The following is a 15,467-nucleotide window of genomic DNA, read 5'->3' as shown; positions in this document are numbered from 1 at the left end:
GCCATGTTTTGTTCTTAAAAGCCCATAAATCTTCCATGTCCCACCACCATTAACTGAGGCTGGCACCACTCCTAGGATACCCCAAATCTAGGCAGCTCTTGGAGTCCCCTGAAAGAGAACCAGTGTCTGGGACAGGCCCTTCCAAGTCTCATGCCCTTCTGCCATCCTTGATGGACTCTGCCCTGATGTAATATTGCATCACCACCTCCCCCACCTCTCCAGGTTTCCCCAGACATCACAGTGACATGCCATCCCCCGCCCAGGCTCCAGCCCTCGTCCACGTTGTGCTCCGGTCCAACTGGACTCTGGGCAGCCAGCACAGGCAAGGTCAGGAGGTAACTTCTGTGCCCCATGACACTGCCACCTTGGCCTGGGCAAGAGGACTCCATTCCTACTGCCAGCCCCCCGGCCTCTCACCCCTGTCCCAGCCCCATTGCTAGAAATAAAAAGAACCAAGCTCTCCTTCTAGCCCAGAAAAATAACCACTGGGACTCCCAGCTGCCTCATGGAAACTGCTGCAACAGTGGAGGCCAGCAGCTAGACAGACTGGAGGTATGGGGGGAAGTGACCTTCCCACCTTGCTCACATGGAGCTCCCTCCCCCGAGCCCCAGACCTTGGGGATTGAGCCTGTGAAATCCTCCTCCTTCTTGCATCATACGTGTCCACATCGCCCCCCACCCCCCCACCCCTACCTCAAGCTCCGTGACCAGGGCCAGATGGTGAAACCTGAGCTCCAGGGGGGAACCTCCACCCACGGCAGGGGCCTGATGGGCAGCACAGCTGGCCAATCCTGGGGCTCAGAGGGTAGGTCTGCCTGCTGACCACTAGGTGAGGGAGCCCTAGGCTGCTGGCTCCAGAGAGGCCCCGGTCGGTAGCCAGACATGAGCTGTGAGGGTCAAACTGGCAGACTGCACTGAACATCGCTACCCATTGGACCATCCACTGTCCGCCTTCCTGAGTTCCAGGCAACAGAAGATAGGTGGCTCTACCCTTGGCCAAGGGTAGGTGTGGCACTGGTGGCTGCAGCCGCCGTGCCCTCCTCATTGGCCTCCACGCAGCCAGACTCAACAGGAGGAGCAACGGCCCTCCGAGGCCCCAGACCTGACCCTGGGCCATTCACCAGGACCATGGGACTCCTCAAGGTCCAGCTCCAGCTGGTGCTGCTGTGGGCACTGGTGTGGGCACAGGTGGCAGGGTCTGCGTGTCCCTCCTGTGGGGGCCCCACACTGGCACCCCAAGCAGAGCGAGCTCTGGTCCTCAAGCTGGCCAAGCAGCAAATCCTTGAGGGACTACAGCTGACCAGTCGTCCCCGGCTGACTCATCCTCCACCCAAGGCGGTGCTCACCAGAGCCCTCCGGAGACTGCAGCGGGGAAGAGTGGTTCCAGCGAATGGGGAGCAGGTCATCAGCTTTGCTGTCCTCACAGGTGGGTGAGGGAGAGACAGGCAGAGAGCTGACAGGGCAGGGAGGCAGAAAGGGAGCTTGACAATGATAGCAGGAGCAGAGGGAGCCGGGTCTGGAAGGAAGAGGAGGAATTGGAGCCGGACTAGCCTCTAAGTCCCTGCTTCTTCCGAAGGTGGGAGCTGGCGAGAGCAGAGGGCAGGGCTCTTGGGAGTCTCAGGGGACAGCATCATCTCCGCTCACATTCTCCAATCCCTTCATCTTTCTGGCAGACTCCTCCACCGCCACCTGCAGCTCCACACTCACCTTCCACCTGTCCACTCCTCGGTCCCACCACCTGTATCATGCTCGCCTCTGGCTGCAAGTGCTCCCCACCCTTCCCGGCCCTCTTTCCTTGAGGATTTTCCGATGGGGGGGCAGGAGGAGAGGCCGAGGGTCCCGCGTCTTTCTGGCTGAGCACCAGTTGACAACCCCGGGCTGGCACGCCCTAACTCTGCCCTCTAGCGGCTTGAAGCGTGAGGAGTCTGGTGTCTTGAAACTCCGACTGGACTGCAGTCCCCTAGAAGGCAACCGCACTGTCACCCCACAGCTCCTGGACACAGCAGGAGAGCAGCGGCCCTTCCTGGAACTTAAGACCCGGCCCAAATTGCCTGGAGCAGGCCGGGCCAGGAGGAGGACCCCCAGCTGTGAGCCCGCGACCCCCTTATGCTGTCGGCGAGACCATTATGTAGACTTCCAGGAGCTGGGATGGCGGGATTGGATCCTGCAACCCGAGGGGTACCGGCTGAATTACTGCAGTGGCCAGTGTCCCCCCCACCTGGCTGGCAGCCCTGGCATTGCCGCCTCCTTCCATTCCGCTGTCTTCAGTCTCCTCAAGGCTAACAACCCTTGGCCCTTGGGTACTTCTTGCTGTGTCCCTACTGCCCGAAGGCCTCTCTCTCTCCTCTACCTTGACCGTGATGGCAACGTGGTCAAGACAGATGTGCCGGATATGGTGGTAGAGGCCTGTGGCTGCAGCTAGCAAGAGGACCTGGGGGTCTGGAGTGAAGAGATCAACCTAGGGGTCCCCAGACAGAGGGCCTCCGTGGCTGGAGGCATCAGGTTCCTGACCCACACCTCCACCCCATGGGTCATCTGGCAATATGACTGGATTGACCCCTCTGAGACCCAAATGGGCACTTTTGTGTCCAGTCTCTGGCCCATTTCAGGCTGGTTGATATGTGGGGGAGATGGGGAAAGTGTGTCCTGTAAAGAAGTCTATCCAGAAAGCGTGAGTTCCTACCTTAAACTGTCCAAGAAGATGGGAGGGAGTGTGGGAAGGAGAGGGCAGAGAAAAATCACTTAGTCTCTCCAGAGAAGAGAAAGTCCTCAAGTAAGGGAAGGAAGGAGCAATCAAGAGCCCAGCAACCTTGGGATGGGGGAGACAGTCTGGCCAAGGGTAAGGGCTGTGGAAGTGCTAGAAGGGAGGCTCAACAGGGACCTGGGCGAGGGGCTAAGGGGAGGTGTTTAGGAAAGCCCCAGAAATGGGAGTTCAGAGAGAGCGGTGCTAAGCCTGAAAAGTTTTCTGGTTTTTCTCTGGGGCAGGACCCATTGGGGAGGCAAAGTTTATACTTTCCTAATAAAAATGAAGAAAAAAATGTCAAGTGTGAATCATGAAGGGCTGGGATGGTGGTCCAAAACAACAGTTCTCAGAGTGTGGCCTGGGAACTCCCAGGAAGTCCCTGAGACCCCTTCACATGGTCAAAACTATTTTCACAATAAAACTAAGATGGTACTTGCCTTTTCATTTTCAACATCTCAGTAGTCTAGAGTGGAGTTTTCCAGAAGCTATAGGACATGTGATTACATCATCTTTCTGACATCTTTGTTAATGGGATGTGTGCTTGTGTATTCTTGGGTTACAACTTTTTTTTTTTTCAGTTTTAATGTCTAGCATGGTAAGTTGATACAAACATAAACAAAATCTCAATAATTTTTAAGAGTGTAAAGGGATATTGAAAGCAAACTGAGAATCGCTGATCTAGAGTCTTGGATGGAGAGGAGAAAGCAGTGTACTCTGAAAGAACTCCACTGGAAGGAACATTGCATGGTCCCTCCTCCAATCATCATTGATCTTGCCTGACCCTTTGGGTTTAACTGGTGTCTGGGTCAAAGTCATGTGGGGGAGGGAGGTTAAAATAGGGCTCCTTATCTGTCCTCCCACAGTTACTACATATATTTGTCAGGCCTCAGACCTCTCCCTAGTTTCACCTTTCCCCTTGACCCTCAGACTGAAGAGTTAACTAATTGACCCTCCAGACCCAAGGAGGGGTGGTTCCTGGAAGCAGAACTAAGATGTGGGAGGGCTATCTGAGGGCTGATGGAAGAGGCTCCTTCCCCCAACCCATGTCTTCTCCCCTTTCTCCTAAAGAAAAGTCAGAGAGACTAAAATAGCTGCCCCTTCCCCTGCATCCAGTAACCATGGCAACACAAGTCCTAAAGAAAGGGCAATCCCCTGTCAGACACCACCACTCTGCAGTAGGAGCCTCTGCCAGGGTACCCCTCCGTTTCTTTGGGCTTATATAACCCCTCCGTGGGCTCCCAGGTGGGCTTTGGTTGGGGGATCTAAGCTTTCCCCATTCTCTTCTGCCTCCAGACTCGGAGAAGGTGTCATGTGCTCGAAGGACCAGCAGAGGGAGCAGGCAGCTTTGCTGAGCAGCAAGAGTGCAGGCAGCGTAGAGGTGCAGAGGTGGCCCCAGCCTCCAGAACTTCGAGGTGAAGAAAAGCAGGAGTTCTCGGGGAACAGAGCTTCCGTCTCAGAGTTCCTTAGTAATTGTGTGAACACAAACCCTGCCCTACACCCAGTGCCGCAGCCGTTACTCCTCCCTTTTATACTGCCTGGACCCCTTACCTTCCGCCCAGGGGTCCCAACCCAACTCTGTCCCAATCTTGTTTCCATTCCAACTCTGTCCCAACCCCCTCATGTTCCATCCAAAGGGTGAGGCCGGCAGAAAAACTACAGGATTGTGGAATGCTCAGTTAGCACCAACTAAAGTCGACGACCCTACTTCCAATATTCTTTTTCCCGGGTGAATTTTTTGGTCATTCCCTCCGCCCCCCAATCTATTTCTCAATTTGTTTTTTCTGGCTGTGATTCAGGACCTCTTGGTGGGCAGCCGATCCAGGAATCCAGGCCGGGATTTACTACCCACTACCAGCAGCGTGTTCGGGGTGGGGGGGGGAGTAGGCAGTATAGGGTCCCTCAAGGGAGGGGGAGGATCCTGGGGGTCCTGGGGGTGCAATAAGCCCGGCACCCCCTCTCTTGCTTCCAGCTACCCCGCCTCATCCTCCAGAACGGCAAGAGGGAGGGACATAGAAGGGAGGTGAGGGGCGAACGGGAAGAGCGGCGGCGCGCCAGCGGCTAGAGCGAGAAAAACTTTTTGCAAAAGGGAAAAAAAAGTTTGTGCTTCTCACGGGTGGTCCCGGCTCGCGGCCCGGCGGGCTGGGCCGGCGGGAGGGCTGGGGGCCAGGTTGGGGGGGGGTGGGGGTGGCCCTGAGGCTGCGCTGCTGTAGCCCTGTCCGCCCCCCCTCCCCACCGCACACCCCCCAGCCCAGACTCCAGCTCTGGACCGTGCATCCCGAGCCCTGCGCCCAGACGGAGGTGAGAAGGGGGGCAGGCGGGGGACCACCTGGGAGCCGTGGGGGAAGGGACCTGAGGGGATGCTCTACTTGCGAGGGACTCTGCCCAGCCGAGGGGGGAGACCAGGGGCACAGAGGCAAAATAGAGGTGGGAGAGTCTGGGATACGATACTAGAAAGTTTGGAGAATTTTTTCAGATGTGTCTCCCTTTCTCTTTTTTTCCTTCTGACAGTCTGTGTGTCTCTGTCTCAGACAACTGTGGATCTCTTTGTCTGTCTCCGCCTCTCCCATATATTAGAAACATCTCATTTTAATGAGGTTGGGATGAAGAAGTTGGGAGGACTGTTGGCTGGAGGTCTGCGTGGTAGAGAGCGAACCCCAGGTGTGACTATGAGCGCTGGGCAGGAGGACTTCAGTGTTTCTGAAAGGAGGGAACAGCTCTGGAGAGAGTCCTAGATGGGGTGTGTGAGGCGACAGGACCACTGGGGGGCGGCTGGGCTTGAACCTCTGACCTGTCTTGTGACAGATGTGTTTGCTGGTGCATGTGTTTTGAGGGAAAGGAATTGTCTTCTGGGGTCGGAAGGGGACTGGGGCAGTCAGTCTCTAGTTTAGGCCCAAGAAAGATTCTCCAAGGAGCGTGGACTCCTGGGTCCCAAGGGCTGCAGGCAGGGTGCTAAGGAGGAACTGAGGAGACCTTGTCTTGACCCTCTGACCTCAGGACCACCAGGGCAGCCGAGGGCAACCAGCAGGAGACCCCTACTGGGACTGGGCGGGACCACTGGCCGCTGCCTGACTGTGCATCCCCGTTGGCCCCCCTCCCAAACGGGAGCTGGGGACTGAGGCCCCTCCTCTGGCTCAGACCACCCTGCCTGCCCTTGGTCCCCGCTCTGAAGCCTCTTTCAGGCCCTGTGACCCCGAAACAATCCGCCCTGGGCACCTAGCTTTGGGGACAGGATTAGGGAAAGGGAATCCCATAGACTGGGGACTGAAGGTTTTAGGGCGCTGGAGAACTGGGGTCTTCATAGGATAGGTCCTTATGGTCCAGTAGAGGGAGAAGGCCGGGCAATTTCCCAGGGGGAACTTGTAAGGGCCAGCACAAGGTTGGTTTTTCCTTGGAGGCGGGGTCGAGATACCCTCCCCCCCATTATCTCCCAGGCATTCCCTACCAGGGAGTATAGACCCCGCCCTTGACGTCACTAGGGGGTTCCCGGGGGTCTGGAGGGGTTAACCCTTAGGAAGCCAGCGGGGATACCCGGGAACCTAAGGTGTCCTGGCCCCTCCCCTCCCCAGACACACCTTAATTTATTTACCCTAGTCACTTTCTCTCCGTATAATTTCTGGATTCTTCTTTTCCACCCACCAAGGGGACTCCTATTCTCTAACAGTACCCCCCCCACCCCATCCCGCCCCGCCACGGGCGCCGATGCCAGCTCTCTGGATACACTGAGGGGAGGAGGGAAGAATGTGTCCCGCCTCTCAATCCAAACCCCTCCACCTCCACTCCGCCGCTGCTCGTTCGACTAGGCTCCCGGGGCGGGCGGGGGAAGCGGAGCTGTCTGCAGCCAGAGCCTGCGGCGGCGACTTGGGTGGGCCGAGGAGGCACGGGGGCGGGGAAGGCGGGACCGGGAGAAGGGGGCGGGGCCGACTCCTGGGAGTTGGGGAGCGGGGGTGCTAGGGGGGACTCTGGAAAACTGGGAGACACAGATGATTCAGGGCTCCAGCAAGGGAACCCTAGAGCTTTCTGCTCCATCCTGCGCTCTCCTCCACACCCCCAGAAAACGTTCATTTTCTGTAGCTGGAAAAAGCGAAATATTCCTTTCACCAGTGTAAAGGGGAGACGTGGGTGGGCTGTGGCACGCGTGGGTGAGGACGGATAGCGCCCCATTTCCATCTTGGTTCTCTTGTGGCTGGACATTGGGGCTGAAAGATGACTGGGTAGGCATGTTTGGGGAAGTCTCTTTAGATTTGGGGGGTCGTTTGCTAGCCCCCGCCTCCTTAGATGAGTCATAGAGGAAGGAGGCGGGAGAAGTGTCCCCCCATCCAGCTGCCAGCCAGCTGTGCCCCCCGCCCCCCCACCAACGTAATGCCAAGGTCGAGTTGGGAGGTCTTGGTTGCAGGACCCGTATCTCCGCTAGTAAAGGAGTTAGGATGAGTACAGCCCAGGCTGCGGGGATCGGCTGGGTCCTGGGGTCCGGGTTCCGCTCCCCATCTTACCCCGCCCTCACCCTAAATCCCAGCATCCCGGGATCACCCACCGCGCCTGCCGGCCCGCTCCCGGTCGTTCTCCACCCTACCCCGCCCCACCCCACCCTCATTCCCGGGAGACCGGAAAACCCGGGGTGGAGCAAAATCTGGAGCCTGAGGAGAAAAGTGGACAGCGGCACCCTCTTCTTCCTCACTACCTCTCTCCTCTCTAACGGATGATGACTTGTGTGTGAGTGCGCCCACGAATGTGTGTGTTTATTCTCCCAAAGCTTTTCCTCATAGTTCCTTTTCTGTTGCTCCAAAACAAACCAAAAGAGTTAGGTCAGCGCCCAGATTGAAACCACCCCTGAGTAACACCAGCTTCCATCCTTTGCACCAGCAGACCTGGGAGGGTCTCCTCAGAAACTTGCTCCCCTTCCACACAGAGTTTTCTGCCTTACAGAGCAAAGGGCAGATCATCTAGGCTCCCTCCTGGCCCTGTGAGCCTGTCTGGGCTGTGGCGAGGGCTCCCTCTGCTGGACACTGGAGAGGTTGTAGACCGGCTGTCCACGAGCAACAGATGAAGGAAAGGGAGAGGGGCTCAGGCTGATCAGCCAGCCCAGAGCTTGAGGTCAGTCACTCCTCCTCCTGAGCTCCCCCATCCCATCCCTGAAGGCTGGCCCCATGGTCAGAAGAAACAGGACCCATGGTATAAAAAGCACTTGAAGCTCCTAGTCACAATTTTAGTCCACAACACTCCCCCAACACACACACACTCACACACACACTCCATCCAGGCAGAGCTCCTCCCTAGTTCCTAAAAAGATCTCCAAGACTGCCTCTGTCTCTATGGGACTTCTCTCCGTAATCTCCCCTAGCTGAGCGATGCTTGTTTCAACTTGATTTTCCATGGCAGATGTCTTGGAGGTAATCTGCCCATGGTTCTGGGCCTGAGTGACTTATCTGACCTTCCATATTTCCCTCCTGCCTTTGTAACCTGCAGGTCTCCCTTCCCCTCCTGCAGTGACCCACACACACTCCTCTGAGACACCATGTTCAACTCGATGACCCCACCACCAGTCAGTAGCTATGGCGAGCCCTGTTGTCTCCGGCCCCTCCCCAGTCAGGGGGCCCCCGGCATGGGGACAGAAGGTCAGTACATACACCAGTCCCTGGACCTTGACTACTGGCAGATCTCTCACCCAGCCCCAGGGGTCCCTCTTCTATCCCATTCCAGTTTCCATATACAAAAAGATTTGCGGTCCCATGCCATATGGGATTGGGCCTTACTTGGGCTTTCAAGATGGACTGCATGTGTCCTTCATTCCCATGCCCCATTCCAGCTGTATCTCTTTCCTAGGACTGCCAGGTCTGCCCTTCTGTCATCAGGCCACCCTCATGCCCGGCCCCCACAGTTATGGGCCAGCCAGAGAAGCCAACAGCTGCACGGAGGGTGAGGCCTCAGGCAACCTGTCTTTCCTTTCTGCCCCTTTGGGATTTGTCCTGAGGAAGAAAGTTGGAGGGTAGGGGATCTACCTTGGAAAAGGAAATGCCTAGAGATGGGATTCAGGAGTCAGAGCATGATCAGAAGGTCACAGATGAGGTCAACAGGGCAGTGTCTAGTGTTATTTCTTTTTGCTGAGAGTCAGTCCTCATGGGTTGGATGCATAAGGGGCCTACTCCTTTACCGTATCTACCTCCCCTGTTTCCTGCCCCAGTGCCACTGTTTCCTCCTCCCCGGAGTGCAGTCAAATTGACCAAGAAGCGGGCACTCTCCATCTCACCTCTGTCGGACACCAGCCTGGACCTGCAGACAGTTATCCGCACCTCACCCAGCTCCCTCGTGGCCTTCATCAACTCACGCTGTGCATCTCCGGGGGGTTCCTATGGTCACCTCTCCATCGGCACCATGAGGTGCAGACAGCCTCGAGCTAAGAGGCCCCTAAGACCCTGCCAAATCCCATTAGAAGCCTCAAAGCCCTCCAAACCACCTGATCTTTGAATCCTTATTGTTTCAAAGTGTGGAAGTCCTCCTCTATACTTCCCCTGGGCTGCCTCCACTGTTTCCCATACTGTCTTCCAGAAACCTTCCAAAGAGCCCAGGAACTCCTGAGGCTTTCTGAGATGACAGTCCTACATAATTGCCTCTCCTCCTCCACAGCCCATCTCTGGGATTCTCACCCCAGATGAACCACCAGAAAGGGACCTCACCTTCTTTTGGGGTCCAGCCCTGTGGTCCCCATGACCCCACGCAGAGTGGGATGATGCCGCATCCTCAGTCCCGGGGACCCCTCCCAACGTGCCAGGTAAGAATCACCTGATTTCCCTCAGTTCAGGGTAGATGGGTGGTGGGCTTTTTTTTTTTTTAGAGGAAAGGCAAAGGAAGAATAGAGAACGTAAAAGTTTTCAGTGCCAGAAAAATAAAGGAGTATGGCTGCCGGGGGTTGGCTCCTTGAGGTTCAGTCAGTCTCTTCCAAGTGAGACCCCACCTTTCGCTCACCCCATTCACCAGTGCAGTCTAAGGAGGAAGTCAAACTCAGGGGTTGCAGCTGCTAGGGTGGGACACTCAGGGCTGGAAGACTTGGCTGGGGTCCCTTTTCCTCCTCCCACTTCTACCTTCATCATCCTCACCTTCCTTTGGGAAAGCTGAAGTCTGAGCTGGGTGTGCTGGTTAACAAGTGCCCGGAGGAGCCCTTGGAAGGTGATATGTCCAGTCCCAACTCCTCGAGCACACAGGTAATGGGGAGGGGGAGCTTTACCTCTGGAACCTGAGCGAAACAAAAGCTGTCACCAGGTGACCCTAGGGTTTTCTCTCCTACCCTAGGATCCACTGCTGGGGATGCTGGATGGGCGGGAGGACCTAGAGAGAGAAGAGAAACCTGAGCCTGACTCTGTGTATGAGACTGACTGTCGCTGGGATGGCTGCAGTCAGGAATTCGACTCCCAGGAGCAACTGGTGCATGTGAGCCCTGGGGGGTAACAGGAATGCTTGCTGGAGCCTGTAGGACATTCTGGGTGGGACATGGTGGAGTCAGGCTAAGGGCAGGGGGTCAAAGATGGGATACCCAGTGGGTAGGCAGAAACTCAAGAGGAGCTGTAGCTTTGTTTAGAAACGTGGAGGAATGGAGATGTGGGCTCTGATCTTCTTCCTGCCTTTTCTTTCCCCATGACAAGAAGTCATGGAGGGATATGGTGGGGTGGGGAGGTCAAGAGAAGGTCTGTTCTGGATCTCAGGGGTATAGGGAACCTCGGAGAGCCTCTGCATCTTCTCCCTCAGCACATCAACAGTGAGCACATCCATGGAGAGCGGAAGGAGTTCGTGTGCCATTGGGGGGGCTGCTCCAGGGAGCTGAGGCCCTTCAAAGCCCAGTACATGCTGGTGGTGCACATGCGCAGACACACGGGCGAGAAGCCACATAAGTGCACGGTGAGGCACCCCCTCCCCAAGCTCAGGGGCCCTTCCTAAATCAAGGCTCCCCACAAAGGCAGGGGCCAATCTGACTTTTGCCATCACAGGTCTCTTCCTCCACAAACAAACATTTAAAAATTGTGTTGTATTGACTGCATTGGTATAAAGATGAACATATTGACGTTACGTTAGAACACTTTCTTGGACCTAAAAGCTAATTCCCCCCCTCTTTTTTTTTAAAAGAAATTAAAACATTTTTGTGGGCACCAGACAGTACAGTGGACCTAGGCACTGTGCTCGCAACTTGGCTTAATGGAGAAGCCCTGGACTGAGGACACCCACTCCCAGGATGACCCCATTTTAACACAGTCTAGGCTCCCCAGGCAGGGAGATGTGCTCTGACTTGATCCAGAGTGCTCGCTGCCTCATCTCCACATCCCTGCAGGCAGAGTGCCTCCAGCTACTTCTGTCCCCTCAGCTCTTGCCTACCCTTGTCCCTGAATTTTGGGAATTCTATAGTCCCAGCACTCTCCCATCTCCCCCCTCCTCCCCTGCACTGCATAGCATGTGGGATCTTAGTGTCCTAACCAGGGACTGAACTCAAGTTCCCTACATCAGAAGCACAGCGTCTTAGTCACTGGACCACCAGGGAAGTCCCACGCTTGAGTTATATTCTCTGACGTATGTCCCTTTTGAGATTCAGGGTTCCGCTAATCTCCATGTCCTTCTGTCTGAGAGCCATCCTTTGACCCCATATCTCCTAGTTTGAGGGGTGCCGGAAGTCATACTCACGCCTGGAAAATCTGAAGACGCACCTGCGGTCACACACTGGTGAGAAGCCATACATGTGTGAGCATGAGGGCTGCAGTAAAGCCTTCAGCAATGCCAGTGACCGAGCCAAGCACCAGAATCGGACCCATTCCAATGAGGTGAATAGCCCACTCAAGAGACCCTCCTCCCCACTTAAAGAAGCCACCTACTGGGGAGCTTCCCCCATAAGAAATCCCTTAGCCCAGCACCCACTTCACATAGGTGAGTTCCCCTCTACCCGTATAATTCACCTGGAGAAGGTCTTTCTGAAACCAAGAATTTCCACTTACTATCCCTCCCCCACCTCTAACCAGTCAAAGGGCTAAGCTAAAATAGACCCATTCTAACTAGGGTACCTTCAACCCCTGAATTTATGAGGCCTTACAGCCCTGGGTTCATCCCCTCCCCTTTCCCAGGCCTATCCATTTTCCTAATCTTCCCCTTGATCTTTTCATCCTTAACTCCAAGGGCCCTACTCTCCTTCCTTCCATGGGTGCCATGCCTTCCTTCCTGAGTCCCCTTGTCTTCACTTAACACTACCACTTTTTCCCATTTCTTCTGCATTGTCCTGATTTGACTCTTGCCTGCTATCTTCACTCTCCACTCAACAGAAGCCCTACGTGTGTAAACTCCCTGGCTGCACCAAACGCTACACAGATCCCAGCTCGCTCAGGAAACATGTCAAGACAGTACACGGTCCTGATGCCCACGTGACCAAGCGGCATCGAGGAGACGGCCCCCTGCCCCGGGCACCGGCTCTTTCCTCAGTGGAACCCAAGAGGGAGCGGGACGGAGGCCCCATTAGGGAGGAGAGCAGACTGACTGTGCCGGAGGGTGCCATGGTGAGGCAACACCCTGCCTCCATACCCCTGCCTGCCCCGCCAACATCTTTCTAGCCCCTTCCAACTGGTCCATCTCCTTCTATGCTCATCTCTCTTCTGTGGCTGGTCCCCAGTCCCTTATCCGAGTGTTGCTCCTTAGGCTACCTCAAATCTAGGGATTTTACTGTAATTCATTAGTGCCTGGGTCCAACAAGCTCATATAGAAATTAGTGTATTATTTTAGGCCTTCTACCAGTATAATTTCAGGTATGCCTCAAAACAACTTCATGAGAAGGGAACTTACTCTTGTCATTTTCAGATGAAGAAACTTAGAGAAATTGTCCAAGGTCATAGAGCACAAATTGGACTTGAGGTAGTCTAGGTTCTTTTCATCAGCAACTTTCCCCTAGTTCACCTGTGTCTTTCACTTGATCAGCCCTCTCTACACCTGTAAGCAGTCACTGGGACACAGGCTCTAGTCACTCACCAAGTTCAAGGAGTTGTGGGGAAGGAGGACGGGCGCCTCCTTCAGCCCTCCTCTTCCCCACAGAAGCCACAGCCGAGTCCTGGGGCCCAGTCGTCCTGCAGCAGTGACCACTCCCCAGCAGGCAGCGCGGCCAATACAGACAGCGGTGTGGAAATGACTGGAAATGCAGGGGGCAGCACGGAGGACCTGTCCAGCTTGGATGAGGGGCCTTGCCTTGCGGGAACCGGGCTGTCTACTCTTCGCCGCCTTGAGAACCTCAGGCTGGACCAGCTACATCAGTTCCGGCCGATGGGGCCCCGGGGCCTCAAACTGCCCAGCTTGACCCACACTGGTGAGTGATGGGTGTGGGGCGTGGTTGCAGGGCTGAGATCTGGCCCTTCTCTGAGACTGGAAGAAGACTTCACCTTTCAGGGCTGCTGTACAATTAGAAAAAGGTCCCCTTTCCTCAAGATACTTTTCTTCCATCTATCAGAAAATTGTTCTTTTGAATGCTATCTTCTTTGATTGTGCAGTGTACAATCTGTAGGACTGTTCACAGCAACCCTGAATCTCTGGTGACTGAGAAGCAGAAAGGGAATGAGAGAAGGAGGGGAGAGAACTGAGTGGCTAGAGTTAAGGAGCCTTCCCTGGAATTCTAGGACAAGGCTTCCCCTTGGGGGAGGCAGGGTGAAATTCAGAGGGCTCCCTGGCCAGCCTGTCTTTTCTTGCAGGCACTCCTGGCTCTCGCCGTCTGGGCGCCCCAGTATCTCTTGACCGCCGCAGCAGCAGCTCCAGCAGTGTCAGTTCAGCCTATACTGTCAGCCGCCGCTCCTCCCTTGCCTCCCCTTTCCCCCCTGGTTCCCCACCAGAGAACGGGGCATCCTCTCTGCCTGGCCTCACGCCTGCCCAGCACTACCTGCTCCGGGCCAGATATGCTTCAGCCAGGGGAGGTGGTACCCCACCCACTGCAGCACCCAGCCTGGATCGGACGGGGGCTCTTCCTGCACCTCCCTGGAGAAGCCGAGCTGAGTATCCAGGATACAACCCCAATGTAGGGGTCACCCGGAGAGCCAGTGACCCAGCCCGATCTGTTGACCGCCCTGCCCCAGCCAGAGTCCAGAGGTTCAAGAGTTTGGGCTGTGTCCACAACACCCCCACAGTGGTAGGAGGAGGACAGAACTTCGATCCCCAACTCCCAACCTCTGTCTACTCACCACAGCCCCCCAGCATCACTGAGAATGTCTCCATGGATACCAGAGGGCTACGCGAGGAGCCAGAGGTTGGGACCTCCATGATGGGCAGTGGTCTGAACCCCTATATGGACTTCCCACCTGCTGATACTCTGGGATATGGAGGGCCTGAGGCGGCAGCAGCTGAGCCTTATGGAGCTAGAGGGCCCGGCTCCCTGCCTCTTGGGCCTGGTCCACCCACCAACTATGGCCCCAACCCCTGTCCCCAGCAGGTTCCCTATTCTGAACCAACCCCAGAAACATGGAGTGAGTTCCCTTCCCACTCTGGGCTCTACTCAGGCCCCAAGGCTCCAGCTGGAGCCTACAGCCAGTGTCCTCGTCTTGAACATTATGGACAAGTGCAAGTGAAGCCAGAACAGGGGTGCCCCGTGGGTTCTGACGCCACAGGACTGGCACCCTGCCTCAATGCCCACCCCAATGAGGGGCCTCCCCGCTCACAGCCTCTGTTCTCCCACTACCCACAGCCTCCCCCTCCCCAGTATCCCCAGTCAGGTTCCTACACCCAGCCACCTCCTGATTATCTGCCTTCAGAAGCCAGGCCCAGCCTGGATTTCGAGTCCCCCACTCATTCTACAGGACACCTCAAGGCGCAGCTTGTGTGTAATTATGTTCAGTCTCAACAGGAGCTGCTGTGGGACAGTGGAGGCAGGGGAGACCCTCCAGTCCAAGAACCTCTCTATCAGAGTCCCAAGTTTCTGGGGGGTTCCCAGGTCAGCCCAAGCCCTGCCAAGGCCCCAGTGGCCACATATGGACCTGGCTTTGCACCTAATATGCCCAATCACAAGCCAGGCTCCTATCCTACCCCTTCATGCCATGAAAATTTTGCAGTAGGGGCCAACAAAGCTTCCCATAGGGCAGCAGCACCACCCCGACTTCTACCCCCACTACCGGCTTGCTATGGGCCCCTCAAGGCAGGGGGCACCAACCCCAGCTGTGGCCATCCTGAGGTGGGCAGGCTGGGAGGGGGCCCCGCCTTGTACCCTCCTCCTGAAGGGCAGGTGTGTAACCCTCTGGACTCTCTTGATCTCGACAACACGCAGCTGGACTTTGTGGCTATTCTGGATGAGGCCCAGGGGCTGAGTCCTCCCCCTTCTCACAATCAGAGGGACAGCTCTGAACACACCCCACCTCCCTCTGGGACCCCTAACATGGCCGTGGGCAACATGAGTGTGTTACTAGGATCTCTGCCTGGGGAGACACAGTTCCTCAATTCTAGTGCTTAAAGAGTGGGGGACCACACATCCACATTTCCTGAGGGGTTTCCATCCCCACCAGGAAGTCCGGAGGAGGAGCCATAGCCCCCTGGGATGCCCCAGGGATGGGAGGGGTGGGCTGGGGCTGTACACAGTCTAAATATATTTGGGGAGGAATTTTATAATGACACTGTTTCCTGATAATAAAGGAACTGCATCAGAAAGAGCCCTGCTTTATAATGTGAGTATCTGGGGGAGGGGTAACGGCCAGGAACTAGAGAAGCAGGGGCTAGTCCAGCCACCTTCCTCTTTAGA

At 56.0% G+C, this 15,467-nt stretch overlaps 2 protein-coding genes across 7 annotated transcripts; both read left to right on the top strand.

Annotated features, from left to right (window-relative positions):
• The first annotated feature begins 856 nt into the window (after nucleotides 1-856).
• Nucleotides 857-2,422, top strand: INHBE (inhibin subunit beta E). The gene is made up of 2 exons (NM_001205842.1): nucleotides 857-1,426; nucleotides 1,674-2,422. Exons 1-2 carry the CDS (start codon nucleotides 1,129-1,131, stop codon nucleotides 2,420-2,422), a joined length of 1,047 nt encoding a protein of 348 aa, NP_001192771.1. The 5' UTR covers nucleotides 857-1,128.
• A 2,188-nt stretch (nucleotides 2,423-4,610) lies between these two features.
• GLI1 (GLI family zinc finger 1) lies at nucleotides 4,611-15,376 on the top strand. 6 transcript variants are annotated; one of them, XM_005206586.5, is made up of 13 exons: nucleotides 4,611-5,041; nucleotides 7,667-7,834; nucleotides 8,228-8,355; nucleotides 8,564-8,656; nucleotides 8,922-9,117; nucleotides 9,365-9,509; nucleotides 9,850-9,939; nucleotides 10,028-10,165; nucleotides 10,481-10,630; nucleotides 11,377-11,541; nucleotides 12,034-12,264; nucleotides 12,794-13,061; nucleotides 13,441-15,376. In XM_005206586.5, exons 3-13 carry the CDS (start codon nucleotides 8,256-8,258, stop codon nucleotides 15,180-15,182), a joined length of 3,318 nt encoding a protein of 1,105 aa, XP_005206643.1. In that variant the 5' UTR covers nucleotides 4,611-5,041; nucleotides 7,667-7,834; nucleotides 8,228-8,255; the 3' UTR covers nucleotides 15,183-15,376. The 6 variants fall into 6 exon arrangements, with proteins under 6 accessions (XP_005206643.1, XP_010803470.1, XP_010803471.1 ...); XM_010805168.4 differs by having other exon boundaries at nucleotides 8,207-8,355; XM_010805169.4 differs by lacking the exon at nucleotides 7,667-7,834 and having other exon boundaries at nucleotides 8,207-8,355.
• The last annotated feature ends 91 nt before the right edge of the window (nucleotides 15,377-15,467 follow it).

The sequence above is a fragment of the Bos taurus genome, chromosome 5 (genome assembly GCF_002263795.3).
Source record: "Bos taurus isolate L1 Dominette 01449 registration number 42190680 breed Hereford chromosome 5, ARS-UCD2.0, whole genome shotgun sequence".
Classification (NCBI taxonomy): domain Eukaryota; kingdom Metazoa; phylum Chordata; class Mammalia; order Artiodactyla; family Bovidae; genus Bos; species Bos taurus.
Note: the sequence above shows the minus strand (reverse complement) of the source record. Positions and strands in the feature narration are given on the sequence as shown.

Coding starts and splice junctions, on each gene's coding strand:
- INHBE (NM_001205842.1), top strand. CDS start 1,129: ATGGGACTCCTCAAGGTCCAGCTCCAGCTGGTGCTGCTGTGGGCACTG. Junction 1,427..1,673: donor CAGCTTTGCTGTCCTCACAG/GTGGGTGAGGGA, acceptor TCTTTCTGGCAG/ACTCCTCCACCGCCACCTGC.
- GLI1 (XM_010805169.4), top strand. CDS start 8,256: ATGTTCAACTCGATGACCCCACCACCAGTCAGTAGCTATGGCGAGCCC. Junction 10,631..11,376: donor AGAAGCCACATAAGTGCACG/GTGAGGCACCCC, acceptor CATATCTCCTAG/TTTGAGGGGTGCCGGAAGTC. Junction 12,265..12,793: donor CTGTGCCGGAGGGTGCCATG/GTGAGGCAACAC, acceptor TCTTCCCCACAG/AAGCCACAGCCGAGTCCTGG.